The sequence below is a fragment of the Corythoichthys intestinalis genome, chromosome 15 (assembly GCF_030265065.1).
Source record: "Corythoichthys intestinalis isolate RoL2023-P3 chromosome 15, ASM3026506v1, whole genome shotgun sequence".
Taxonomy (NCBI): Eukaryota; Metazoa; Chordata; class Actinopteri; order Syngnathiformes; family Syngnathidae; genus Corythoichthys; species Corythoichthys intestinalis.
The window spans coordinates 21,652,677-21,677,470 of record NC_080409.1 but is presented as its reverse complement, the minus strand read 5'-3'; the positions used below and the strand labels follow the sequence as shown (position 1 = coordinate 21,677,470).

Below are 24,794 nucleotides of genomic sequence, written 5' to 3'. Positions count from 1 at the left end.
GATTTTTTTGAGTCTTTTCAGCACTGACTCAACGGCATCGTCCGCTGCACTGGTGGTCCCGGTCGTTCGGTTTGGTCGTCCAGCGCCTGGCATCCTGAGAATCCTCACGGTTGTTCTGCTCTGTCATCCGCCGCCTGGCATCCTGGACGTCCATTAGGTCATCTTCCGCCTGTGCCCCGGCCGTGCAGCCCGCCGTTCGTTCCATTGAATCGGGTCAGGGGTCTTACCAAATGCGCTACTGCCCTCCAGTAGCCAGTTTTATTGCTTTAAAATGGATTTTCAGCTTTGTGCTTTGGAGCCAAGTTGTATCAGAACCTAGAGATGTCTCTTGTAAAAAAAAAAAAAAAAAATGTAAAAGACGTATAAATACGTATTTGGGACACTAAAACAATTAAAAATAGAATGTATTTATACGTTTTTGGGAGCAAATGAGTATTTATATGTTTTTGGGAGCAAATGAGTTAAGAGACGTCTTAATTGATTTGGCTTCCCACTGTACGCTGAAAACATCTTTAGACACTGTAAACAGACTGGTCGTCTCCTCGTCTCCTACTGTATTAGAAGTCAAAGCCAAAGCCTCCGTGTGGCTCGTCTTATCTCCAGTGCTCTTTGCTGTGTGCTCGTTTGGTTCAAAAATACTGTGCACACTCTGAAAATGAGAGCGCCACTGCCACCCACTAAGTGGGTGTGGAAATACACTTTGTTCTAGTACGGCAAAAAAAGTATGTTTCCCCGAGGTCACATGCACCACCCCCGGCATGGCTCTGCTCCCCTCAATATTTGGGGCAGTTTACATGGCGACTCTGCGACACAAAGACGCAATGACTGAGTTGCGGACTCGCCTCGCGTGCATATGGTGCCGGCGAAGACGGAAGGCGAAAATGAAAAATTCTGAATCCTGCCTCCAAAGTGAAAGAATCCGATTGCGGGGGGTTGAGGGGGTCTTCCTCGGCATGCATATCAAAGGCTCCTGCCGCGCGAGACCACGCTGTTAACGTCAGCACTCGTACACGTCACATTGGGCGTGCGCAGCGCTGCTACTAAACATTAAAAACAGCAAATATGGCGGAATGTCAGCTTTAATTTACCGTTTTAATAATATTTTTAAATTAAATATGTTGAACGTTTAAATTTTTGTGCCTTTTTGAACAAAAGAAAAATGACATCGCTTTGAATGGGCGGGCATATTTTTTTCCGAGCTGAGGGAGCTTGGTGGGGTCAAAGTGCATCATTCTCTGTCGCCCGGTAAATCTGCACTGCCTCCTAGGGCTTGGCATGAATACTACATCGTTTTCATGCGGAATTGCGACATTGTTCAAATGGAGACGCAAATGCAAATGCAAATTTGAAATTGTTCGTATTCTCAGAGAGTCACCATGTAAACGGCCCCTTTGAGAAGTTCTGGATTAACTCATTGATAGTGCTTGACCAGGGGTGGGAAAACTTTCTCCAAGGGCCACAGTGGGTCTGGGTTTTCGTTTCAACCCATGAAGAGGACACTTTTTCACCAATTCGGTGTCTGACAAGGGCAATCAGTTGATTGCATTCAGGTGGTTCTTGTTGTCGCAGAAACCTCATTGGTTAAACTATCTGTGCTGTCTCGGTTGGAACAAAGACGTAGACAAACTTCAGCCCATGAAAACTAGTTTGCCCACAACCCTGTGCTAGACGTCCAATCCAGTTTGAAGGCCTGGGGTAAAATTGGACTGAACTTCTAGTGCCGTCAGTAGCACTAAAAGATACCCGATCAAAAAATGTCCTCCCACTTTAAATGAACTAGATGTCTATTTTTCTCAATGGCAGCCAATGAGTTCATTGAACATGTCCCAACTTCGTCACCCTTAAATAAAACAAAAATAACAAAGCCCAAGAGGCTGGTTGCCGCACTGTAATTTAATTTAAAGAACCAAGGAAAACATGTTTAGGCGTCTATTCAACGCATTAGCCAACTTTGCTTATCTGGCAGTAATTTTGTTCTTTGAGAGAACTAATGTGGCTGCTTTGTTACCTCATAATCCTTTTTCATGTCAAAGTGTGCTTGTGCATGGCAACATACATTCCTTGGCTCCCACCGCTCCTCCCATTAGTTGGCTCATTTTTAGGTCCAAAGCATAGCTGATAAGGGTTCCTGGCAGCTAGAGGATTATCGTGCTGGGTCAGACTGTACCCCGCTGCTCTCCACCAAGGAATGCAAGCAAAGCAACAAGTAGGTAGGTCACACACTGACCACTCATCCCATCTGCCACTCAGCCAACATGCCTGGAAGGCACTCAGCCAGTTTTAGCACCTGTTCGCCAAATCAGCTACAGTTTGGGGGTACAGTACATTCTCAAGCCATTGCCCATCTCTTGTTCGGAGTTTTCTTTATATTAAAGTGAAAACATCTGTTGTAGAGAGAGGATGTGCTGTGTTTTGGCTATTACTTTTAATAGCGCTGGGAAAGGAGTTTTGATACAGAGTGAGAGTCCAAGAGAGGATGGGATCCAATTCTTTTTGGTGTGGAATTACAGGTGCTGATTGAATCGCTGAAACAAAGATATTGCAACTTGTAAGTTATATTTTTCCCTATTAACCTCACTACAAATACTGTACAGTGGGGTAAATAAGTATTTAGTCAACCACTAATTGTGCAAGTTCTCCCACTTGAAAATATTAGACAGGCCTGGGTAAACATGGCTCAACATGGGTAAACCTCAACCATGAGAGACAGAATGTGAAAAAAAAAAAACCAAGAAAATGACATTGATTGATTTTTAAAGAATTTATTTGCAAATCATGGTGGAAAATAAGTATTTGGTCAATACAAAAAGTTCATCTCAATACTTTGTTATGTACCCTTTGTTGGCAATAACGGAGGCCAAACGTTTTCTGTAACTCTTCACAAGCTTTTCACACACTGTTGCTGGTATTTTGGCCCATTCCTCCACGAAAATCTCCTCTAGAGCAGTGATGTTTTGGGGCTGTCGTTGGGCAACACGGACTTTTTACTCCCTCCACAGATTTTCTATGGGGTTGAGATCTGGAGACTGGCTAGGTCACTCCAGGACCTTGAAATGCTTCTTACGAAGCCATGCCTTTGTTTCCCTGGCTGTGTGTTTGGGATCATTGTCATGCTGAAAGACCCAGCCACGTCTCATCTTCAATACCCTTGGTGGTGGAGGGATATTTTCACTCAAAATCTCTCAATACATGGCCCCAATTTATTCTTTCCTTTACACAAATCAGTCGTCCAGGTCCCTTTGCAGAAAAACAGCCCCAAAGCATGATGTTTCCACCCCTATGCTTCACAGTGGGTATGGTGTAATTCAGTATTCTTTCTCCTCCAAACACGAGAACCTGTGTTTCTACCATAAAGTTCTATTTTGGTTTCATCTGACCATAACACATTCTTCCAGTCCTCTTCTGGATCATCCAATTGCCCTCTAGCGAACCGCAGACGGGCCTAGACGTGTACTGGCTTCAGCAGGGGGACATGTCTGGCAGTGCAGGATTTGAGTCCCTAACGGCGCATTGTGTTACTGATAGTAGCCTTTGTTACTGTGGTCCCAGCTCTCTGTAGGTCATTCACTTCTTGGCCATAGTGGAGTTTGGAGTGTGACTGACTGAAATTGTGGACAGGTGTCTTTTATACTGATAATGAGTTAAAACAGGTGCCATTAATACAGGTAACGAGTGGAGCCTCGTTAGACCTCGTTAGAATAAGTCAGACCTCTTTGACAGCCAGAAATCTTGCTTGTTTGTAGGTGACCAAATACTTATTTTCCACTTATTTGGAAATAAATTCTTTAAAAACAATGTGATTTTCTGTTTTTTCCCCACATTCTGTCTCTCATGGTTGAGGTTTACCCATGTTAACAATTACAGGTCTCTCTAATCTTTTCAAGTAGGAGAACTTGCACAATTGGTGGTTGACTAAATATTTATCTGCCCCACTGTATTGCAGTCATTTTCATTTTTTATACATGGTCACCATTTCTTAGGACCTTTAATGAACACACAAATAGTCCAAAGTAAAAACCTTAGGGGTTGAATCCCCCAAAAAGTCTATTTAGGAATAAAAAGTGAATTAACAGAATCTTTTTGCATCTTGTGTAATCACATGCTTTACTGTGTGGGCTTGTTTGTCAAGGAACCAAAACACATGCTGAAGAAAATTTCTCTCCCACACTGCACTAGACACCTGGGATACGAAAGCCATTTTGCCTCACTGGGACATCACGGCTCTCTAATTCTCTTCTAGAAATGAATATGACTTTCCACCTGCAAGGCGAAAGAACAATTATATCCGGAATGAAATTTGATAATGTGACTAGGGGTGAGGACGTATTGTACCTTCGCACAGTTGTCCCAGTTTTATACTACTCCAAAGATCTGTCCATCTTTCAGCTGACAAACCAGATTTGAGACTCGATTTTGAAAACCACCTGCAAGCCCGTGATTCAGGGATAAACTTAGAGATATGGGAAAAATATCATTGAGGAAGTGCACATCACATTTAGACCCCACTGGAATAGACAATACTGAATAAGGGAGGATGCTTTTTGCGGGGGTGATACTGTAATGTCTTTTCCTGCCTGGTAAATAGATGCAGGTTTTTATCTTCTTCTGTGCAACGACTGGAAATATAATTTCCTGCTCGTTTTCACTCCAGATGCTCCCTCCACACACGGTAAATGGTGCTCTATGGTACTGCCAAGCAAGGGTTGTGGTGTCCTTCAGCAGTGTCAAAAATGCAGCGATAACAGGAGAAAGGCAGTACAGCACAGGAGGTGAATGGGCAGAAATCCAGCAGGAGGACCACCAATGTGTTATGTGCGAGGAGCAAAAGGAGACATAGTAGCAGCAACCTACAAATGAATGCCAGATCAAGGTCTGGAACGGAGATTTCCCAAGACACCATCCATCATCTTGTCAGACATTGGAGGGAAGACATAAGGGCATATGAAGGCCACACAATCAAACAAGCATGCTGGATTATAACATTTGAGCTCGTTTTTTCAGGATATTATTCTAAATTGCAGGGGACGGGACTAGATAAGTATATGCTTCTCCCGTCAGCCCTTGTCTTTTTTCTTTGGTTACTTTTTTTCTTCAGTTTAAGCATATCACATCTCGTAACTGTCAATGATACCGATGATGATGACAATAAATAAATACAAAATAAATACAAATACAAAATAAATCTATACTTCAATGAGTTCACATGTTGGGCATGATTACTGTAATTTTTGCACTATTAGGCGCACCTGACTATAAGCTGCCACCCACCAAATTCACATGAAAACCACATTTGTTCATACTGTAGATAGGCTGCACTGGACTATAAACCGCAGCTGTTCTCACTGTATTATGAGATATTTACGCTAGTGCTGCAACGATTAATCGATTAACTCGAGTATTCCATTAAGAGAAAAAAATATTCGAATTCAATTTTGCTGCCTCGAGTAATCGTTTTATTAAAGTGACTTTGTGATGGTTTGTTTTGAAAGTGTTTGCCTTCAGTTTTATTGATATTGGTGGATACACTGCCCTCTAGTCTGCCTCATTTCATATAGCTGAATCCAGCTGCTCCCTGTTAAGACCAACATAAGCTGAGTTTTTGTTTGAGCTAATGTTTTTTTTTTTTATGCATTCGTAATTTAAAGGTCTATTTAGCCATTTTTTGTGGGAATATGTGTTTAAACTTTTTGATAAGAGCATTGTAAAAAAAAAAAAGTTGGCATTTTATAGCATTTAAACTCACGGACTTTTGCTATGTAAGTTAGCCAATTGTTGTTTTGTTGTAAATATATCCTCATTTATGTATTTTTTTAGAGGCTCAGGTCAGGTATTGTAATTTTTTATGTTACTTATTCGATTACTCGATTATTCGAACTAACTAGTTCATCGATTGATCGACTACTAAAAAAAATCAATAGCTGCAGGCCTAATTTACACTAAAAGATATTAACTGGTAACACTTTGACAGCAGAATCATATGACTGCCATAAGACCAAATAATCCACCATGATCATTCATTGCTTCAAGAAGCTTCATTTGGCCATCACTGCTCCCTTGGGGGAGACAGTCAACCTCTGCTGCCACCTGCTGTCAACACTGTTGTTGTCCAAGATGCCTCCTAGCATGCATTGCAGAACTACAGATGTAAATAACAATCAAAATTTATATTCTTTGCTAATTATGTCTTCAGTTACTGTTCCAGTTGTTTCATTAATTGCTAGTTAGTATTTGGTAACACTTTATTTGAAAGTGGTGCCATAAGACTGTCATTAGACAATCATAATTATGACATGAGACTGTCCTGACTCATGAGCATTAATGAATGCTCATAACAGATATCATTTAGTTTTATCTGGCAAATTATTTCACTTACAGTATATCTCACTCATATATGTTGAAATTCGCCTCCCCAGACAAGCCGCACGCAAAACAGCGACAGCTGAACAAAGTGCCGCTCTGCCGATGCTGCCTCCGAGCGCCAACCGGGAAGGCGGAACTTCGCGCGTTCATCTCTGATATTAACCCTTTTTACTGACTTCATGTTCCAAAAGTTTGAAAAAGACTCGCCGAAAGCAGGTTGACAATTAATTCGTCGACAATGGTCAAAAACAAGGCAAAAACAGACGACGGAGGGACAATTCTGGATCCAAAACAAGGCTACATGTTTCCGAGCAGCAAAATCTGTCTTATCTCAGTGTCCAGTGTTTTTTATGTCCGTGGGCTGGCCAAAGGTGTGTCCAGGTGTTGCTTTGGGATCATCCCTCTCTGGCCGGTTTCGGGCTGATTAGGTCCGTGTGTGGATCGGATGTGGTTGCCACAGCGACCGGCGGTGGTCTTGACGTCACAAGCGCCTGCTATCAACTTTGTTATCTGAGCTGGCACTATTTGTTTTAGAACAAAGCGCGCTGGTCTTTGTCCCTGTTCGTTTGTCGGGAGGACTGATTGCCAGAGTTTGGTGCGTCAATCTTGCTCGTGGTGCACACGTTTTGGGCTTTTGTGATAAGATGGCCTTGTGTATCTATTCTGATTCTTTAAACTATGGTGTGCTATTTATTTTACATTAGGTGTGTTAGAGTAGTGCTGTCCTACAGTGAATATGAGAAACGATACTATTCCCTGATTGATTATATTACGTGTGTTCGAGTAATGCAAACAGTTAGACGGTGCCTACGGTACCATTTTTCCTTTTCCCCCTCATGAGCGTCGATAAGGTGTTTCACTTTATTGTGTTCAAGGCCACTGAGTGGAGTCTGCCTAAACTATAGTTAAATGAATGTGTTATACTAATGCAAACAATTATATGGTGTGTGAGAGAACGTTACCTTTTCCCTTCACTTTTGAATGGATGTGAAAGATCCGAGCTGGACATAAATGGAGTTAGTGACATAATTTGCCAGATGACACTTAATGGTATTGTCATCAGCATTCACTAATACCAATGACAGTGTCATGTCATAATTATGACGCCGCTGTCAAATAAAGTGCTACCTATTAACCCAAATAAATCAACAAATAAGCTGTACTGCACTATAAGCAGCAGGATTCAAAATGAAGGAAAACATTTGCGACTTATTGTCCGAAAATTATGGTACTTCAATAGATGTTGCGCTGAGGTCTGGGACGTGTGATCTTCAGCATTGTCAAGCAGCTTCATTGTATTATTAAAAAAAGACGAATTGTGTATGTATATAAAACAAATGTGGCTTATTTTTATTACTGTTGAGAGGCATACATTACAGTGCAAACCATTCTTTGGCGAACATAACAATACAATTTCAAATGTCAAGGGACAGTGTCGGTAAGGCATGTTCAGTCTTGCAAGCAGTGCATTCCATTGACACTTGGGAATGATTTAAGAGGGGAAAGGGGCAAGTAACTGTGAAGACAACTAAAACACACTTCCCCAGGTAACAGACCTCACAGTGCTATAACACCCAACCTTAGAGCTGGGGTCAAATTGCATTTTGCCTTTCATGAGCTCAGGACATGCATTCATGTTAGAGATATTCATGAGAACACTACATTCAGGAAAGAGTACACAAGTTTGAGGACAATGGACTAGTTGATGGTGCAGGCAAGGCGAGAATTTTGAACATAAGAGTTTAATGTAAAACATTAAAAAACCCGTCCTCAATGGAAAATTCCAGACAGTATTTTGGTATAGTGACAGATGCTTGCTCAGGACGTTACCGCATAAAGAAAACAAAGAAGGGGGAACACTGACTGCTTGTCACAAAACAGGAAGGCAAAAAAACATGATTTATATTACATAAGTGAGCCAGTGCTTTAAATTGCAGCTATCTATGAGCAGTGAAATGTGTCAAGTTGCATGCGAAAACACTTTGTAGGAAATGTGCTTTGATTGTCTGTACCCCAACGTTCAGCAACCTCTCCCCGAGATTACTTTCCAACTCTCATATGGCTTCCATTACAGCGGAATGAGGGTCAGAGGGTTAGAGAAACCTGCGCTCTGCAGCGTGCACAGCTAAATGACGTAACGCCTCTGAACAAAGTTTGGCAATTAAACAGGTATGGCAAATGTCTCTACTAAAGAGGACCCTCATAAGGGCCAGGCTACTCCTGAAATGACAACATCAAACATTTTGTGTAAATTTTGGCTAAAGACAACGTATGTAGATGTTTGACAACAATGCATGCAATCCAGTGCTGCAGGTCCATGGCAGGCAAAAAAAGTCAACAGTAATCATTGCAGTCCTTCAATCGTGTGAAATGTGTGCACCACAGATGAAACCTCACCTCTAATGCAGTTTCATTGATATATTCTAGATGTTACTAACGTTTGGTTTTGCAGATTGAGGACAATACTGGGACAGACATGATGTCGCAACGTGGCTGAGATATTTAGGAGCAGGAATCAGTAGACATTTTTTTTGCATTAAAAATTTTCATAGGGCTTCACATTATGTTCATTTGGATTAAAAAAAAAAAAACCAAACAAAAACAAAAAAACATTGTTAAAACGTTACAGAAAAAGCACCATCGATTAAAAAATGATCTAACTATTTATAAAACCTCTTTTACTTTGTATGAAATGATTTTTTTCAATTGTGATTTAGCATAAAAAAGGCAAATATCAAATGGATATAGGTTGGTTCGCATACAAAAGACAATACTTTGAAGGTATTTAGTGATTAATTCATTCAAAAGGGGTAAAATAGCACCAGTTTTCGGCATCTCTAACCTGAGAAAAACACTGGCCGGCCTCCTATCAATCTACTTCCCTTTCCTGCGGCCTGATGGACACTGGCCCTGTGATTTGATGCCAAGGGGGGGGCACACACAGGGACTAAATTGTTGCACTGCAGAGGCCACAGGGAGCAGAGATGAATCCATTTAGTCCCAGAGGGAGCAACGATCCAAAAATAACAAAACATGACCCTCTCCCCTGATGATTAAAAAAAAAAAAAATGAGGCTATTGGGTGTATCGAGGCAACTGGTGGCCACAGACACATTCACGAGTCTCCTCCTCTCAGTGGAAGTCTGAGTGTTTCAGACACTAGAGTGTGATTGGCGGGAGGTCCTGACGATTACTCATGGTTGCGCTCTGCTTTTTGCCACTTGGCTAAATCCAAGCACACGGGGCAGCAGGCGCCTTTTCGCTTGACGGGGTGTTTGCACGGCGCAGGCAGACAAGACCGGACAAAACAGGTGACTCTGGTGTTCTGCGGGAACAAAGAAGGGGCAAACGGCTTGGTTACTTTATTAGATTAGAGAGGATTGAAAAATTCCCTGCGGATACAATTGGGAACTCCAGCTGACAGCAGAACAATAGGGCAACCCACCAGACAACTATGACAGACCTTCAGTACCCATTTTGGTCTCAAATTTCACAGTGGAAGATTAATGCAATGTTAGTAATACAATTTGAAGTTGAATCCTTACAGAGACAGTGGTCACTACAGTGAAGATCTATTTAAAAGTTATCATTAGCTTAAAGCCTGAGTTATGCTTTTGCGTTGATGGCGTAGCAATGATGTAGACCCTACGGCGTCAATGAGCATTCGATAGTTCTGCAGCAAGGGAACGAGTTGCTTTGTAATTCCCCGCCAAGCCACTAGAGGGGTGTGGCGTTGTGTTTGAACGGTTTTAGGGGACTCTTGTCGAATTCCTTGAGTTTTTTTCCGGTTGGACAACAATCACGACAGAGATGGAACGCTTGAATGCGGATCTTCAGAACATCAACATTAAAGTACAAATGTTGATCATACAATTATTGAGGTGCAGGCGACGCAGAAGAATGTTGCGGAAGTGGTTTGTCTGACTGTTGATGCTACAGAGAGACTGGCAGTCACATTACGAGTTCTAGGATTGTGTGAAAGCTAGCTAGCTGTGCTGTCTAGCATTTTGTCCGATTTCTTTGCCGTGTCCCACAACCAGCCAGTGGCAAGCCATCGCAGATTTCTGGCGGCTATGGAACTTCCCAAACTGCGTTGGAAGCCTTGATGATAAACACGTTATCATAAAAGCACCGAAGCACTCTCAATCAGTGACGATGTATCAAGCGTGTAAACTGTCTGTTGTTGAAAATTTAACATCAAACAACTGTTTTCACACCAAACCTGTGATTTATTCTTCATATACTTAAAGTTTAAAATGTAAAGTTGCAAATTTGCAGCAAACATATGTACAAAATAATTGATAAAGTGCACGAACCAAAAATACGACCTAAAGTGATAAAAAGCTGGCAGTTTTTGGCCGGCTGGGTCACCGCTTCGTGTGGCCATTCGCTTCCGAACATAGACATACTTGTCTAGGAGGTTCTTCCATTTTTTTTCACGCAATCGCTGACCTCCACCCCTATATTTTCAGCAATCTCCTCCCACGAATTGCTTACCATTTGGCAATCTTAGATAATGCCTTTTGAGAGTAGCGCAAGAATGTTTGTAAAAGGCGGTGATTTTGCGCTGAACCGTAAACAATAGTCTGAGCGGACCAATCACAGTCCATTTGCGTCACGTCTCCACGCGTTGACGTGATGCGAAGTCAGGAATTTGTGGGGGTGCACAGGCTACGGCGGAGCATCGTAAATCGGGTCTGCCCTGACGGCGTAGGTCTGCCGCAGAAGCATAACTCATCCTTTGCTCATTCACTGTTGGCCCAAGACATAGAGTATGTGTTGTGGTAGCTAATACAAGGGGTAAATTGATATTGAGAACACCAATTGACGGCAGAAAAAGTCCAACCCATTTCAACTGGGAGGGGCTGGAAGCGATTTTTAAGATACCGTATGTGAGGTCACAAGAGATTTACAAAACAAAACAAGTAAGTGAAATTCCCAGAGCAAAATACACAAAGGCCAAACTTATTTGAATTTATGCATTTATTCTTTTTCATGTTTGAATTTCTTACAAATAGTTAAAAAAAAAAAATTGTTGAAGTTGTACAATTTTTAAAAAAATTAATTTGATTTTATTTAGGTGTATGTTTTATTACTCATGGCAATTTTTTATACTATGATAATAATTATTTTTTATTTATTACTGTTTAAATAGTCATATATTCAAATATTATACTCAATTCAATACTCATACTTATTCAAATATAATACTCAAATATTACTCAAATATTCAGGGTTCTTGCACCCTTTTAGAAGTTAAATTTAATGCTTTTAAAGACATTTTTAAGACCTGCAAAATATCGTTTTCGCAACAATTTCTGAAAAAAATCATTTATTTTCACTGTAACTGGTGTTTTCCTCCTGTCATCTGCAACTTAGTGGCTTTGACCCCCGTTGTCCTTATCGAAAAAGTCTTTTTGCAGACTGCACTAGGGGTGAGAACCTCTGCATACATCCCGATACGATTTGCAATACAAGGCTCACGATAACTATGATCTCACGGTATGGCAATGCAACAATTATCGATACATGGGTCAGGAAATCCTTCCACAAAACACCTGATAAACAGAAAAACAAGCTCTTTTCATCCTTCTGCTGTGAATTGGAGCTTATCACTAGTAGACGTCCAATCCATTTGAAGTGGGAGGGTGGCAGTCAATAGAAATTCTGCCATCCCTCTCACTTCAAACGAACTGGACATCTATGGCCGTCAGTGGCAGCCAATGCCAGGCAACGAGTCAATTTTGGGGCAGTTGACATAATTTCCCGTTGATTTTCGGTCAATTCTGAAAAGACAGAAGTCCTTATAATAGGCCCTAAAAGTGTGAGAGACTCTTTAACTTCCCTGACAGTCACTCTGGACAATGTGAGTGTAGCCTCCAGCACCAGAGTTAAAAACCTAGGAGTTCTATTAGAGCCAGACCCATCATTTAAGGCTCATATTAAACAAGGCTGCAGAACAGCCTTTTTCACCTGCGCAACATAGCCAAAATGAGAAATATTCTGTCTAAAAGCGATGCAGAAAAATGAATTCACGCGTTCGTTACATCTAGATTAGATTACTGTAACTCCTTACTTGCAGCTCGTACTAAAAGTTCCCTGAAAGGTCTTCAGCTAGTCCAGAACGCAGCAGCAAGACTTTTAACAGGAACTAATAGAAGAGAGCACATCACCCCTGTTCTCCAAGCCCTTCACTGGCTTCCAGTCGAGTTTAGAATTAAATCAAAAATCCTCCCTCTTATATTGAAGACCATTAATGGTTTGGAGCCATCTTATCTCACAGATGCTCTGGTTCCATACCGCCCCAACAGAACACTTCGTTCTCAGAATGCAAGGCTACTGGTAGTTCCCAGGGTCTCTAAAAGTACAGTAAGAGCTAGAGCCATAAGTTACCAAGCTCCTGTCTTATGGAATCAGCTTCCAGCTAATATTAAAGAGGCCAACACAGCTTGTACATTTAAGATTAGACTAAAAACGTTCCTGTTTGACAAAGCTTATGGTCAGGCTAGTTAAAAACAGACTAGACTCACAGTTCAGTCTAAAGCTGCCCTAGAAGCTATAATGCTGGGGGAAGTACAGCCACTGAATCCTAGCTCCTGTTTTTCACTCTTTTTACCATTTGTTCTTACTTTATTTCTCTTTTCTAATTCTAATATCTAGTTGATTAGTCTTTTCATCACTAGTCACCCAGTGTTCTCTTTCCCCTCTCCCCTGACCTCTGGCTGGATGGACGTCCTCGCTGCCCCACCCGGTCTCATGTGGCTAGATGGACCTCCTCATGTTCCGTTACTCCACTGCATTTCTACAAACTGGAACTCCTTCTGCTTCTACCCAATGTTCCCTCTAATTTTTTGTGTGTCTGAGCAAACACACCTGCTCCCTGAGCACACTGCGGCCCACGGTGAGCAACATCAGATGTGTACCGTATTTTTTGGAATATAAGTCCCACCAGCCAAAAAATGCGCAATTAAAAGGTAAAGACATATATGTCGCACCGGCGTATAAGTCGAATTTTGGGGGGAAATTCATTTGGTAGAATCCACCACCAAGAACAGACATGTCATTTTGAAAGGCAATTTAGAATAAAAATACAATAGAGAGCAACAGGCTGAATAAGTGTACGGTATGCTAACATTACATGACTCATAAACAACGAACTGAGAACATGCCTGGCATGTTAATGTAACACAGCTATTTAGAGTTATTCAGATAACTATAGCATAAAGAACATGCTAACTAGCAACAATGATATAATAATGTGTGAATAAGTTCACATACAGTATAAGTCGCTCCAGAGTATAAGACGCACCCTCTGGCAAACTATGAAAAAAAAACTGCGATTTATAGTCTGTAAAATACGGTACATGGCGGCCACACACCAGTATCACGCCTTTTCACGCCTATTAGCATTTCTACTGCCCGTAAATTATCTAGTATTAAGAGCATTTAATGATTAATATCCATAATTAAAATATCTTTATAAATGTCACTAGAATACACAGCAATCTGACTTAAATTGTACCTTATTTTTCACATCTTAATATATAGCACTAGCATTTGGTGTACTGATATGTCAGTGCTCTCATCTACTATCGGTGTATGCCAGGGTGCATTTTTAACACTGCACATTATCTCGTTCTCCACTACCTCATTTATTGAGTTTACAAATTCAAAGGCATAGTTTTTACTTCGCCAGCTTTCTGGTATACTTACATACTTTGCCATGTGAATGCGGATTTGTTGAACTGACACCATTGACACATTCGTTTCGATGGCAAATAAAATATCGTCAATGAGAACTTCAACTTCCTCTGGGTCAGAGTTTGTTTTGTGGGACAGCTCGTTTTTCTGTCGGTCTTTTCGCATTCTCCCTCAATAATGTACCAATCGCCTGTCCCATCTTGAGTTTTCGTAATTTTCAACAGCTTTCAAATGTCTTTTCTGCTGAATATGACACTTGAGGTAGTCCAACTTCCATTCAGTCCGCATTTTTCCCTCTGAAAACTCACTTGGTACTTTGGCTTCGTGGCAAATATCAGACAGTTTCACCGCTTGTTCGTCTATTTGCACATGCTCCGACAGCCACTCCATCTTATATGAACCGCATTTCTTTTTTACTTTGGGTTGGTGAGTGGATGTGTCGCTGCCCGTTCTTTTCGCCATGATAAGGGATTGGCATTTGCGTCTCTCAACTCCGCCGCACTCACGCATTGTTGATAGCTTGCTAACCTACACCTCGCGTGTAGGCTGGGCAATACACAAGCAATGTCAATGCTATGATTGGCTGCGTAGCGGAAGTGAACCTTATCGTATCATTTGGTGGACACCTGTCACTCACCGAGTTGCAACGCAATTGGTACGTTTCTGTTGATTTTTTTTGTGCGCAGCATAAAATTTCTTGTGCGCAGAGTAGGTGCCAGCAGTGCGCGATTGCGCACGCGCGCAGCTAAGAGGGAACATTGCTTCTACCCATCATCAGTCCTGGTGCATCTATAGCCTGTGTGGATCTCTCCTGATTGTGGTTCTCCCCAAGGTTTCTCTTTTTTCCAATGTTTTTTTTTTTTTTTTTTAGTTTTTCCTTGCCGCCAGTAAGGGTCTAAGGATGGGGGATGCCCAGGTCATGGACTCATCTCATTCATCTACTGTATCTGACTGTGTATCAAAATGACTCTGTAAAGCCCTCTGAGACAAACCTGTTGTGATATAGCAGTACTTCTCAAATAGTGGGGCGCGCCCCCCTGGGGGGGCGCAGAGCGATGCCAGAGGGGGCGCATGTGACCTCGGGGAACATGTTTTTTTTTTTTTTTTTTTTTTGCCGTACTGGAATAAAGTGTACTTGCACATCCACTCAGTAGGTGGCAGTGGCGCTCTCATTTTCAGAGTGCGCGCAGTATTTTTAAATTAAGGAAGAGCACTCAGCACACACAGACAACAGATATGAAGAGCAGTGTGCCACCGCCGTTTTCGAAAGCCGTTTTCCGACCGGACTCACTCACGCAGCGACCCACTGTCTTGTCCGGTTCTCACGTCGCCGCCCGAGAAGTGCCATTTTCGGCTTGGGATCGTCACGACGACCGCCCTCACCTACGGTTCTACCTCGGCCGCCGTGAATGCGCAACGTGCCGAATATTGCCAACAATCGTCCTGCTTTGTCAGTGTTATATCAGTAAGCCAGTGAGCATTGTTAGCATGCTCATTGCAAAATAACTCCACACTATTGCAAAGGAGGTAAATACTGTGAGCAGCAAAAATAAAAACTGTCCTGTCCAAGGACACTTTTTTTTTCTTCTTTTATTCAGATTTGTTTTTTCGGTCAAATTTTTTGGCACATTGTCCTCATGAGTGAATGTTCCTAATCAAACTTGTTATTATTTACTGATTTTATTACATTTTATTTTTCTGTATCAAATGGTCAAAAATGTACCTTGAGTGTATTTTTTAGTTTGGATGTGATTTTTTTTTTTTTTTTAATTCAGGCAAATTGATGCACGTCAAGTCTTCTCTGTTACAAACAAAACAATGTTAATAAAGTTATACTTTATTATAAGTTGATCTATGTTACTTTTTTTCTTTATTACAAAAAAAGGACACAATGTTAGGCAGATGCGTATTTATAATAGTAATTTTATAGACAAATGATACTATTTACAGTGGCGGCAGAGAGTTTGGGGGGGCGCGAAACATTTACGTACTCCTTGGGGGGGCGTGACAGAAAATAATTGAGAAGCACTGTGATATAGGCCTATACAAATAAAATTGAATTGAATTCCTTTTCCTGTTGTTTTTGGGGCATTTACAGGTCACTTCTTGTTAATTTTGAGTTACTGAAAAGGAAGTGACTCAAGAATGTCCCCAAATGAATAGGCCGGGAGTCGGAATCAACAGGAAGTGACCTGTAAATGCCCCCAAAACACTGGCTGTGAATGCTGTAGTTTCAGTGCCATTAACGGCGATAGATGTCCAGTCAAAATGAATTGGAATGTCTAGCACCATCAATGGCAGCCAGTAAGCTAACACTATTCTAATGGAAGATTTTGGTCGCAACCCTGGCATTCAACGAATTTTCTGTAAATTTAACACCAACTGCAATTTTCCATTAAATTGATAATCCGGATTTTAAATTTAAAACATTTTAAGAGTTTTTAAGGACCCGTGGGAAGCATGTAATTGATTTTCTCCTCCATAATGTATCCTTCAAATATTTCAATTATTTTAGTTGAATTTTTTTCTATATTTTATTGCCCATTGCAAAATACGTGTGGGCAGCACTAATACCAAAATTAAAAATGTCAAATGGGGACCGCAAGTGTTTCCGTATGATTAGACTTGTAAAACTAATCATGTGTGCACTAGACATCTAGTGTCGATACCTATGAATATGCACAGCAAAATATGCTGTTCATTATTATTACTGGTTTCCGCTGCATTATGTTGAACGTACTTTGCATTCACATTGAGTGCACGGGTCCTGTTGCCACTTCTCTCCATCTGTCCGCTCACGCCCGTTAGTGTCAGTGCAGTCAGTCTTGCTCAGACGAGCCTCCAGTCGTTTTATCTGAAAACATGAAAGGACAAATGTCAGACTCAAAGGCTGTTGTTTTTATAGGCATTTACGTGAACAAAAAAATTGGATATACTGTTAATCTAGTCTGATGCCATAACTAATATATTTTGACTGGCTCATTTTTGTGTGGCCTTTAAGCAATGTCATGCCAATGTTCTGTGTTCAGGTGCAATTGCGCTCAAAATAAAAATAAACCCTTTAAGTTCTAAGAATAAAAAGGGAGAGGAATGCATGTACATAAAAGTTGATCATAAAAACAAGTGTGCTTATGATAAATACATCATAAAGAGGCAATGACTGTGCCATAAAACTACAGTAATACTGTAACCAGCACACTGTATATAGTGTATAGCTTTCCAACATCTAATCATCGTATTGTGTAAGGATATAGGAATTTACCTGTTTGCGTAAGCTTGTGATCGTCTTCTGCATATCGTGAACAAAGTCCTGGAATTCACTAACTGGGGGATCAGTGCTTTTTTTGGAGGTCATAGTAACATTGACTAAGCTTATTTTGGATTCTTCCGTGACACTGTACAACACAAAGACAAATAGAATCAAATCTAGCGTATAACACCATATGCACATTGAGAGTAAATTAATTTTACTGGATATGCTACGGTGCTGCGAGAAATTTTTTACAATGCTGCGTCACCTGTTGATGCCGTCAGCAGGTTTGCTGTCTCTGTAACTGTGATCAGCTGACCTGCGCCCTCTAAAGTGGTAAGACAGCGCGTTGAACTGACCTTTGGTCCTGCAGTCTAATAGTGTCAAAAACAACAACAATGTGATTTACTTTGGAATCACAGCAGCATAGCTAATAAAACTATTGACTATTGATATTCAGTTTTTAGTATGACAAAAAAAACAAGCACAAAATCATTCTATAGTGTCATATCTGTATTTTGACAATGGGTCCCACCTGAAGAAGGTTAAATTATATAATAATACACTTCACAGCTACAGTGAGGGGAAAAATATTTGCTTCCCTGCCTGCTGGAACACCCATGAAGAAATTAAAGGCCAAAATTGACAGTTTTTGTGGCTATTCATTGTCTGTGGGTATATTAGTCAAAAATGCATGATAAAAAAGTTAGAAAATATTGTGTACTGTATTTTCACCCACCAATTTCTGATTACGATCTCAAGCAAAAGTCTATTCCTGCTGAATGTCAATGAATATCAACCAGTCAATGGCAGATGACGTAGTCTATGTTATTGAGTGAAGAACTATTTTACGGCAAAAAAAAAAACTGTGACTCAAGTAGAAGCACAAAGTCATAGAGTAGCACAATCAGTCTCCAGACCTCAACCAAATAAGAAAACTTGTTGAGTTTTCTCCTTTTCAAGTGTCAGCAAGAATAACAATTTCACTGTATAGCTGCAGCTGTTGTAACAGCGCTATACATACAGGTCCTTCTCAAAAAATTAGCACATTGTGAAAAAGTTCATTATTTTCTGTAATGTACTGATAAACATTAGACTTTCATATATTTTAGATTCATTACACACAACTGAAGTAGTTCAAGCCTTTTATTGGTTTAATATTGATGATTTTGGCAAAAAAGTCAAGATAAAACAAAATTCCCTGTCTCAAAAAATTAGCATATTTCATTATACCAATACAAAAAAGTTTTTCAATACAAAAGTCAACCTTCAATTAATTATATCAGCTATGCACTCAATACTTGGTCGGGAATGATTTTGCCGAAATGGCTGATTCAATGTTGCGTGGCAAGGAGGCAATCAGCCTGTGGCACTGCTGAGGTGTTACGGAGGCTCAGGATGCTTCGATAGCGGCCTTAAGCTCATCCACAGTGTTGGGTCTGGTGTCTCTTAACTTCCTCTTCATAATATCCTACAGATTCTCTATGGGGTTCGGGTCAGGAGAGTTGGCAGGCCAATTGAGCACAGTAATTTCATGGTCAGTAAACCGTTTACCAGTGGTTTTGGTACTGTGAGCAGGTGCCTGGTCGTGCTGAAAAATGAAATCTTTATCTCCATAAAGCTTTTCAGCAGATGGAAGTATGAAGTGCTCCAAAATCTCCTGATAAATAGCTGCATTGACCCTGCCCTTGATAAAACACAGTAGACCAACACCAGCAGCTGACATGGCACCCTAGACCATCACTGACTGTGGGTACTTGACATTGGACTTCAGGCATTTTGGCATTTCTTTCTCCCCAGTCTTCCTCCAAACTCTGGCACCCTGATTTCCGAATGACATGCAAAATTTGCTTTCATCTGAAAAAAGTACTTTGGACCACTGAGCAACAGTCCACTGCTGCTTCTCTGGAGCCCAGGTCAGGCGCTTCTGCCGCTCTTTCAGGTTCGAAAGTGGCTTGACCTGGGGAATTCGGCACCTGTAGCCCATTTCAGCACACGCCTGTGCACAATGGCTCTGGATGGTTCTACTCCAGACAGTAACAATGGCTACTATCAGAAATCTTTGTGCCGCCAGGGACTCCTGCACTGCCAGACGTGTCCCCCTGCTGGAGCCAGTACACGTCCAGGCCCGTCTGCGGTTCGCTAGAGAGCATTTGGATGATCCAGAAAAGGACTGGGAGAATGTGTTATGGTCAGATGAAACCAAAATAGAACTTTTTAGTAGAAACATAGGTTCTCGTGTTTGGAGGAGAAAATACTGAATTGCATCCGAAGAACACCATACCCACTGTGAATCATGGGGGTGGAAACATCATGCTTTGGGGCTGCTTTTCTGCAAAGGGACCAGGACGACTGATCTGTGTAAAGGAAAGAATGAATGGGGCCATGTATCGAGAGATTTTGAGTGAAAATCTTCTTCCATCAGCAAGGGTATTGAAGATGAGACTTGGCTGGGTCTTTCAGCATGACAATGATCCCAAACACACAGCCAGGGCAACAAAGGAGTGGCTTCGTAGGAAGCATTTCAAGGTCCTGGAGTGGCCTAGCCAGTCTCCAGATCTCAACTCCATAGAAAATCTGTGGAGGGAGTTGAAAGTCCATGTTGCCCAAAGACAGCCCCAAAACATCACTGCTCTAGAGGAGATCTGCATGGAGGAATGGGCCAAAATACCAGCAACAGTGTATGAAAAGCTTTTGAAGAGTTACAGAAAACAAAGGGTACATAACCAAGTATTGAGATGAACTTTTGGTATTGACCAAATACTTATTTTCCACCATGATTTGCAAATAAATTCTTTATAAATTAAACAATATGATTTTCTGTTTTTTCTTCCACATTCTGTCTCTCATGGTTGAGGTTAACCCATGTTCACAATTAAAGGCCTTTCTAATATTTTCAAGTGGGAGAACTTGCACAATTAGTGGTTGACTAAATACTTATTTGCCCCACTGTACCTGTTCGGTTTATGTTTTAGTTCAGTGCTCATCGTTCAGGGAATACATCTTCAATGACATTGACTAATTGATTGTGATTGACCCAAATTACATTTATTTGAAAAAATAAATATTGGCACTTTATTTGAAGTCGAGACTGTTCTTGTCTTTTTTTTTGTTCATTATAATAATGTTCATGTCATCATAAAGAAACTGGTTAGGTCAAAGGCAAATCTATGTTGAGTCCATCACTAGTTTTTTTTAACCTCCAGGTGTTAAAAAACTCAGGTAAATATTAGGGCTGTCAAAATTATCGCGTCAACGCGCGGTAATTAATTTTTAAAATGAATCACGTTAAAATATTTGACGCAATTAACGCACATGTCCCGCTCAGACAGTATTCTGCCTTTTGGTAAGTTTTACAGCAAGGCTTTTTGTGCTGTCTAACAGCAACTCTTGTGGTCGCTTTGCGACATGGTTTATTGTTTTCTGGTCAGTTCAATATGGCTGCACGACGTCCCGGGCTGACGTCTACGTTGTAATGTTGTGCTTATATGATCGTTGGACAAGATTTGTCCGTAAGTATGGTTGTTGTAAAGGATGTACATATTATGTTAGTAAGCGAAATGTTATATTTTTTGTATGAGACGCTTTTTGTTTATGTTTAGTGAACCTGTATAGCGTGCTAAGCTAACGTTGTTGCTAATGCAATGCTTGTGTACTTTTTTTTTTGTAGTTTTACGACGGTCTAAAGAGGACAATGGTTTGAGGCCATTTTATTAATAAATCAGATGAAAAAGGAAGAAGTCCGATTATTAAGGCGTCGTTCACTAGCTGTCTAGCTTTGGAAAAAGTAGACGCTTCGGAGTGAGGACAGCATAGACAGATTTAAATGACAGTACAGTGAAATGCCCACTACAGTCCTTATGTACCGTATGTTGAATGTATATATCCATCTTGTGTCTTATCTTTCCATTCCAACATTTTACAGAATATATATATAATTTACAGAAAAATATGGCATATTTTATAGATGGTTTGAATTGCGATTAATTACGATTAATTAATTTTTAAGCTGTAATTAACTCGATTAAAAATTTTAATCGTTTGACAGCCCTAGTAAATATACATTTAAAAATTATATATTTTTTATCGGTTATCGATATCAGCTTTGAGGTGCAGGAAGTTATTGATATCGGTTTCAAAAAATGGATATCGTGCACCCCTAGAATATATACCGGTAGTACAAATTTGATTTTTACTGAACATTCCTACCTTCACAGCAGTCTTGCCACATGCGCAGGTCGACCTGCGGGATATTTTCACAGCTGCTGTAGCCATGGGGCGCTTCTGCCACCCTGAAGACATCATGCTGCACACGTGTGATGTTATCTCCGTTGTCACATAGCACCCGAGACAGAGAGGCTTGCTTCAGTTGAGTCAGCTGCGCAGGCGTGAACACTCCTGGGTTTTCATACCAGAACCTGGAGATCATAAAGATTTGCCCAATTAGAAATACTACATTTGAGGCCCTTTTCTGCCAAGCTCTGTGGTGCGGTTCACTTCAGTTGGGATTTTTTCAAATTCGATTGGGATGTTCCCAATCCGATCAAATGATCGGAAATTGGACCCGATCACATCATTTTCACATGATCATAATCGGATGAAAAAGATTGGGTTTTGTAGATGTTTATTTTCTTTCTTTTTTGTTTTTTTAAAGAACTACAAAGTAAGAAAATGATCAAGAAGTACGAGGATTTTTCAAAGGAAAGAAACAAATGTTTTGTATTATGCAACATCACAACACAGCTGGAAGCGGAAATAAACACTGCTGGTAGGAGAATGTTATCTAGCTGTAGCGGGAAATTAACGATAACATCATCATGCAAGAGTAAAAATGTCAGAAGTATGAAAAGATTTTACATTTGGCTGTGCTTTTTGCCTTCTCAATACATTGCCAAGGTCTCGTACCGGTACTTGGTCTTGGCAGATCCTCAAACTCAGCTGACTTGGACTTAAACTCGGTAGCAAAAAAAGTGATCAGACAATACTTATTTTCGATGTAATTTGTAAATGACCCAGATCTGTATCAAATTGTCCCGGGCCTCTCTCATGGATTAGTCAAAGTGCAGTGGTACCTCTACATACGACGTTAATTCGTTCCAGGACCTTGTTTGTAAGTCGAAATAGTCGTACGTCGAGCAGGAGTTTCCCATAAGAATACATTATAATTCTATGAATTCGTTCCACAGCCCGAAAACCAAAACTAAATCCTTAATAAATGCTGCTGGTACTATTGCAAATAGCAATTACACAGAGCAAAACAGATAAATTATAAACAAAAATTGGAATAATAATAATAATAATAATACCTGTAATAATGTAACGAATTGGGTTTAATGTGGCGAATGTGTTTTGCATGGTGTACCTGAGCGTGGCTGACTTGACAGACTTTCACGTTTCATGTTCAATCGCAGTGGACAGTAGGCATGTTGTGTGTGAAGTTCTGAAGTAAATGATCAAAAACCTGACGAAGCTGGCCATTTTTTGGCGATATTACCACAATAATAATTGTCACCTTAACTTATAAAGACTGGCCAACGGAGGTCGGAGGAGGACCATCGAGATAGTAGACATTCTATGACTGTATTGTCGAGCCAGTTCACGGAGGTGCACACCACACTCATATTTATATACACTTTCCATCTTCATTTCAGTGGTAAGCCTCACCTTTTTCCTTTTGTTCACCACCTGCACTATCATTCTCGTAAACCATGTTGATTTCTCTTCCAAGGAAATCCTCCGTGCGCAGTCTTGCGGGCCAACAAAGAAACTGCGGCGCTGTCATTAATCATTGTATTTCGAGCATGTCGGCGGATGTAGAAACAAATGGTGTGTCAAATTTTACGCCAGATGTCGAAAAGATTGTGTGTCAAAGCGATCGTATGTTGAGGTACTACCGTAGTATGTTGTTACACAACAAGGTATGTTACAGTAGTTTATAGGTGCGGGCCTTATAATTGACTGATTGATCATTAAGAATATGGTTAATATTCAGAAAGCCATTCACTGACTCCTCCAGCCAACATTAGTTTGCTTAATTCAATACTGGATGAACTCCGCAGGCGTATTGTGACTAGAAGCTGAAAACACTTGATCGAAAGGTATTTCTTCACAATTAGGGCTGTCAGACGATTAAAATTTTTAATCGAGTTAATCACAGCTTAAAAATTAATTAATCGTAATTAATCGCAATTCAAACCATCTCTAAAATATGCCATATTTTTTTGTAAATTATTGTTGGAATGGAAAGATAAGACCCAAGACGGATATACCGGTACACATTTATCATACTGTACATAAGTACTATATTTGTTTATTATAACAATAAATTCACAAGATGGCATTAACATTATTAACATTCTTTCTGTTAAAGGGATCCACGGACAGAAAGACTTGTAGTTCTTAAAAGATAAATGTGAGTACAAGTTATAGTAATTTTATATTAAAACCCCTCTTAATGTTTTCATTTCAATCAAAAAAATAAACTAATAGCCCGCCATTGTTGACGTCGCCGAGAAGGACGTCGCATGGGCTCCCTGCCGTTCTTCCACAGTGTGTTTAACTACGTAAGGTAATGATTGAAATACACCACAAGGTGTCAATGGCGAGTTTTAAATTAATTAAAGATCTAGCCAACGAGTGTGTTTTGCCCCTTGACTGACGCCGTAGTTTCCGGGTTCATTGTACCTTATGTTCATTTGAGTGTTGACTTCACAACGTACGAGACCTCTGATAGTTTGTATATAGTGACTAAATATTGCCATCTAGTGAATTTGTTGAGCTAAACGAAATGTTTGAATAGAGTTTGAGCAAAGTCTGAGTAAGTTTTATGTGTATTTTGCATAGCTATTTTGATTGGGAATGCCAGTTCTCTTTGCATTGAGCACTTTTTTTTTTGTGAAGATTTTTTTTTTTTTTTGAGAGATAAGAATATAACTTTAGTTGTGCTTCACCAAATGATACTGTAGCGACTTAACTTTTCTGCCCAACTGCATGACGGGAAGTTGAGCAACCATGACTGTCAGTGGTGGCTGCAAATGGTGTATGTTCTGCATTGTGTTCAATGAAGTGCGTTAAGAAAAAGATCATCTCCTGTCATTTTTTCCCACCTTCCTCACCTTGTGTTTGTTGTGAATGATTTGCCAAAAATTAATGCCAATAGACGGCGCGGTCCAATGAACACCTGTGTCCACTCACATTCTCTGACTCTTAGCTCTCAATGTGCCAAAAAAAAAAGGGCGTCATTATAATCTGTTTGAGGCGATGCATGAGCGGGTCATTCCGCGCATGCGTTAAATGCGTCAAATATTTTAACATGATCAATTAAAAAAAATAATTTCCACCCATTAACGCGATAAATTTGACAGCACTATTTATAATTTAATGGTATTCAATATATTTTTTTGGCTGCCATTGATGGTGCAAGGCGTCCAATCATATATGAGATCAAATGATCGCTGCCAGCCCCCCAGTCAAATTGGACTAGA

General features: G+C 40.4%; 1 protein-coding gene across 2 annotated transcripts in view; it reads right to left on the bottom strand.

Annotated features, from left to right (window-relative positions):
* Nucleotides 1–81: 81 nt before the first annotated feature.
* LOC130931092 (peroxidasin) overlaps nt 82–24,794 on the bottom strand; it is a 93,401-nt gene continuing 68,688 nt past the window's right edge. The window contains exons 19-23 of one of the 2 annotated variants that reach the window (XM_057859585.1): nt 21,520–21,728; nt 17,579–17,684; nt 17,323–17,455; nt 16,801–16,914; nt 82–327 (exon numbers count right to left, since the gene is read on the bottom strand). In XM_057859585.1, coding sequence (XP_057715568.1) covers nt 316–327; nt 16,801–16,914; nt 17,323–17,455; nt 17,579–17,684; nt 21,520–21,728 — 574 coding nt within the window. In that variant the 3' untranslated portion in view covers nt 82–315. Of the gene's footprint in view, nt 328–7,605; nt 9,685–16,800; nt 16,915–17,322; nt 17,456–17,578; nt 17,685–21,519; nt 21,729–24,794 lie in introns of those variants that run through there. The other variant, XM_057859584.1, reaches the window with a different exon arrangement.